This window comes from Carlito syrichta, unplaced genomic scaffold, assembly GCF_000164805.1.
Source record: "Carlito syrichta isolate Samal-C Ts95f unplaced genomic scaffold, Tarsius_syrichta-2.0.1 Scaffold303338, whole genome shotgun sequence".
In the NCBI taxonomy this organism is placed as follows: Eukaryota; Metazoa; Chordata; class Mammalia; order Primates; family Tarsiidae; genus Carlito; species Carlito syrichta.
This window is the reverse complement of record NW_007247434.1, coordinates 200,569-205,921: the sequence shown is the minus strand read 5'-3', so window position 1 is coordinate 205,921 and position 5,353 is coordinate 200,569. Positions and strand designations below refer to the sequence as shown.

General features: G+C 35.3%; 1 protein-coding gene across 1 annotated transcript in view; it reads left to right on the top strand.

Annotated features, from left to right (window-relative positions):
• PTPRQ (protein tyrosine phosphatase, receptor type Q) overlaps window positions 1-4,553 on the top strand; it is a 219,468-nt gene extending 214,915 nt beyond the window's left edge. The window contains exons 44-45 of the mRNA XM_008058431.1: window positions 3,015-3,138; window positions 3,351-4,553. Of these exons, the coding sequence (XP_008056622.1) occupies window positions 3,015-3,138; window positions 3,351-3,388 (162 nt within the window). The 3' untranslated portion in view covers window positions 3,389-4,553. The remainder of the gene's footprint in view (window positions 1-3,014; window positions 3,139-3,350) is intronic.
• The last annotated feature ends 800 nt before the right edge of the window (window positions 4,554-5,353 follow it).

The following is a 5,353-nucleotide window of genomic DNA, read 5'->3' as shown; positions in this document are numbered from 1 at the left end:
CGAACCCACTGACTCAGGCAATCCACTCACCTCAGCCTCCCAAAGGCACGGGATTACAGGCTGAGCCACCGAGCCCGGTTTATTTCTCTTTCATAAAATAGCTGTGTTCACACTTTTCTTTTCTTTTTCTTTTTTTTTGAGTTGAAGTCTCACTCTGTCACCCAGACTGGAGTGCAGTGGCCGCTCCCGGCCACCGCAGCCTCGAACTGCTGGGCTCCAACGATCCTTCCATCTCAGCCTTCCAAGTAGCTGGAATTACAGGCATGTGCTACCACGCCCGGTTGATTTTTTTTTTTTTTTTTTTTTATTGTAAAGATGAGGTCTCACTGCCAGGCGGGTCTCGAACCCGCGGGCTCAGGCAATCCATTCACCTCAGCCTCCCAAAGGTGCCGGATTACAGGCTGAGCCACCGAGCCCGGCTCACACTTTTCATAAGTTTGCTGTCAGTATTAAATAAAAGAAAGTATACTATCACAAGCATAGTGTCCAGCACGCAGTAAGCATTCAACAAGATTTTGCTGGATTCCTCCTTGCTGAAAAGCAAGTACTTTGAAGCTTTCTTTCCTCTGTCTTAGGTCCCCAAAGTGCTTGTACTCTCTTTTTCTAGTAGTGGAAAACAAGAAAAGACCATGCCTTGGCTCTAGACCTTACAAACCAGCATTGCCTTGCACAAGAGTGGTTTCTTATTTCTTCTGCTGCACTCAGGAGTGATTCCTGTTTCTGTGAAGAATGCTCGTGTCTCAGCACATATTACAGCAGTCATGGGTAGGGATAGAGGGCAGCAACCTCAGCAATATACTGCTACTAAAAAACACCCAAGGGGCATTGTCCATAGGCAGATGAGAGCTCTGATCCCTTTCACTCAAAAGACAGTGAAACGCAGCCCCAAGAGATTTAAAAGGTCTTTCTGAGAGAAAGCTCCGCAGTGAGAGAATACTGTTGGTGCCTCAAGAAAGGGTTAATCTGGATTAGTTCTGGATTCTCCTGGAAATGCACTAGTGTGAACTCACTAGTGAAAGAAAAAAAAAACATTAAGATATTTTGGTTGCCTGGTTTTTTGCTGGGCATTTTACTTATGTTAAGTCCTTTAAATCTCACAATAGGATCTATGGTCTCCTAGATGAGAAAATTGAGGATTAGAATATTTTGATTCTTAAGGTAATATGCTATCTAAGGTAGAAACTGGGATTGACCTTTTTCACGATATTTTACTGCCTCCTTGGCAGTGACACAATGGCAGAGGGACCTTGGAATCTGTAGGACTCTCTCATGGAGCTCAGCCTGCTGGGCTGGCAGTTTATGCCCTGTCGTACTTTCCAGTGGAGAAGATGAAATCAGGACAGGCAGAGGATTCACATATCAAATTCAAATCTTTTAAATTAAGAAGTGGAACCTGAACATTTACAATATTATAAGAAAGCGATTGGCAGCTGGAAACTGCCAGGGGATGGGGGCAGGGAGGAACATAACACTAATAAGGATACCTGCTCTCAAACCAAGTGAAGTGGGGGCCAAAAGGATGCCCAGGCATTACCTGTATGATGACCACTTGTATACCTAATCCTGAACTGTATCTTGCATCTTTAAAATAAAGAAAAATAACGAGGAGTTATAAATTTAAATGGTTTTTAAAGAAATTATATTGTATTGACATATTTCTGCCAATAATGTTATTTCTTTTGTCATGTATGTTTGAAAATACCCTTTCAGAATTACCTTGAGGGATAACTTACTAGACAATTCAATCGAATTTTTATTACTTTATAACAACCCTTCATTTCTTACTAAAATTGAAGTCTGTAAACTTGATCATCAACTTCACTTAGAAAAGTTGACCCCCGGTGACTTTTTTTTCTCCAAATTACATCTGCCCTTACATGGTAAAGATTAGATAGCTGTAAGAATTGAATGAGATGAAGTCAACAAGTATTTATTATGTAACTACTACGTGCCAGGCACTATTACAGGCAATGGGAAAATAGCAGTGAACATGACAGAGTTCTGCCCTCACAGAACTGACATTCCAGTAATGAGATGCTAGTGGAAACATTTTGTCATCCACAAAGAAATAGATATTTCTAATAATGACCAACAATTTCTGAAGACAATTTCAATAGAATTTCAATAAAGTTTTGAGGTATAGTGGCAATTGCTATGAATATAATCTCTGAAGATGACCAGTTTTGAGGATGTTCTATTTAAATCAATTGTCAATTTGTATGTATGTCTTTAACATCTAGTCACATAACTTTAAAGTCAGGCATATGTCTTATGTAGAAATAAGGGTGATTTAAAAGGTACTTTTTTTTATAGCCTTAACTACTTTTGGGAAGGTCTAAACTCAGAAATGCTAATGGATTGTTGAATTATATTGAATAATTTTAAAGAATCTGGATGGTACTGAATTTAACCCAAACATTCAGATGAAATGTTAGGAGTCCTTGTCCAGCACCTGGACGTTTGGATTTTTCAACGGTCACCTGGCTTGTATTTGCAAATCAGAACCAGATACTTGACAATAAATAGGCCAAATATCCAGGTGATTAGCCAAATTGTTAAATATATTTTAAATGTGTTGATGGTGTGTAGATTTGCTTACTCACAGATTTTAAAAGTATATTTAGTATCTGCTTTCCAACAGTTATTCTAACAAGAGAACTATTAGAGAAATTATTCAATTAGATCTAACAGGAATAAAGAAGCTCATAAAAATAAGTAATATAATTTGCCTCTTTTTACAATCACAGTAAGAAAGAATAGATTAACACTTGGCATAATGACATGTATTGGGGGGAAAGTGAAGCTACAAGAAACCACAGGAATTTAGAAAACCTTATGTTTGAAATGGTAGAAAAGCATTTATATACTGTGTTAGATCTAAGTGTCTCCCACTTAGCTATTTAACATTTGTTGAATTCAATACTGCTTTTTGCTGTAACAGTGTTGCCTCTCTTTGTATAAAAATCTCTACCCCATCCATTCGTCCATTTAACCATCCTTTGTTTGGTGTCTAGGCACAGTATATATTTTTACACCAGTGCATTCTGGATCTGTTATCGAATAAGGGAAGTAATCAACCCATCTGTTTTGTTAACTATTCAGCACTTCAGAAGATGGACTCTTTGGATGCCATGGAAGGTAAATAGAAACAATGTTTACCCTATGTACTAGTTTACCACCTGCAGCAGGAATATTATGTCATAATATCAATATCTCAAAAATGTTTTAGAAGCTGGGCTAGTGTACAGATCAGTTTTCTTATTTCTATTTAATTAAAAGTTGGGGTGATAGCCTTTCCATCTGGATTATTTATATACTACTCTCTCATGACGTGTTACTTTATGTTTTAGGTGACGTTGAGCTTGAATGGGAAGAGACCACCATGTAAATATTCAAACCAAAGAATACAACTGGAAGATATTTTTAGATCCCAGGGCCAAAATTACCCCTCATTCTTCTGAATTGAAATGTGCAACCTAAAAGAAATCTGTATACTTCCCTTACTGTGCCTTACCAAATGGATTGACCATTTTATGACTAGTTATAGCAAATTCAAGATAGTTATTTGGTTTGTACAGAATAAATATTATGCGTTTAAAATATTTAAGAAAAGATATCCCATAGGTTTTTGACATCCTCCATATTTTTGGGATAAGCCAAACATAAAATTATTATTATATTTGCATTCATGTTTCAACGTGAATTTTCCCTATATATTTTAGTTTTGAACAAAAGTTGTAAATGTTGATTCAGTATGTTATTTTGGCCTCCAGGGTGTTGACACTTCTTGTGAATAACTTCCAGGACTGTCATAGTGATCTGTACTTCCATGTACACCCCTGTGTTTTGAATCCTCTGTTTTATGAGTGCTGAGATATCATCTCTTGATCCCGAACAGCTGAACAGTAACCCCCTGACACTGCAGGGATTACTTAACCTTTATACAACACACAGTAGCTCTTCAGGGACATTTCGGGCTATTTAAATTGCATTGTGATCTTCAGTGTGAAAAAAGAGAAAGAAAAATTAAAAGTGCAAATGCACATATGAAGTTAGAGAGTGCCTTTCTAGCCTGACCATATTTGTACACTTTCAGGCACAAGTTGTACCACTGTATTGTATATTTAAATACATGGTTAAATGTATCAGAGTATTTGCCCATTAGATATACATTTAACCTATTATTAGCATTACAAAGGGTTTATTCAGTAGAAATATATTAAAATGGTAATAAAAGATGTATCGTGTAGCAAGCTTATAAACTCATGCCGTGCTGCCATGGTGCCAACAGAGACTTCTGAATAGATTATATTACATGGTCTTCATTTCATTTACCAAGGTTGGTTATTGAGAAGTGGATTTGGTGGAAGTGAAAACAAAGAAATTAACCAGATGGTAGCAAATTGGAGAGTTTTTTAGAAGAAAATCTTTCAGTTTCCATCTTATTAGACAGTGACATGTACCAAGTTCTGAATTATATAAAATTATTTTGTCATAGATTTCAATTAAGGGTCATAAAAATAAATTGTTTCAATTATTCAATTTCTTCTATGATAAGAATTATATCTTATGCTTATTTTTCCTGGAATACCCATATAAAAAATGTGATGGCCAATAAAATTGAATTTTCATGAATTGAGTTATCTTGCAGTATTATTTCAGAATTCCCTATATAAATAAAAACTTGATTTTGTATCACATGTTAAGATATAATTGATAATTATATTATGCATTAACATAAAATAATGCAGTCTTATATCTAATCATAATGGCATAATGTGATTTATATAATATAAATAATTAAGATACAATTATTTTCCAAGACATTCATAGATAGTATTTTAATATGGGATTTACTGTTCAAGAAATTAAACCCTTTAGTTTCATAAATAGTCTCTCAAAAAGTGTAAAATTTGCTTTCTGTTTTTTCATGGCAAAAAGGTGTAAATAAATGCAGCTCATTACTGTTCTAACCAATCAGTTTACTCTGGTGTGTTAGTGAAAATAATAAAAAAGATAAGCACTCTAAAAGATTCAAGGTGCAGTCGTAAGTTCTTCAGTTTCCATCATGTCAGTCATTGGAAATATATGGCAAGTGAGTGGGTTCTTATACACATGAAAGACAGATAACATACCCAGTGGAAAGTATTGGTGAGGTTCCTTTTAAATACATTAAGTGACTTTTAAAAATACTTCAATGCACAGACCAGTCCATTTTCTATATCTGTATAAATCATATGTGTAGAACATAGAGTTACAGGTTTGACCCATGTACATATGCATATGTGTGTGTGCATAAAAGTTTTAATTAAGTCTCCTTTAAAACAATGCTTATCAAATTTTAATGTTTATA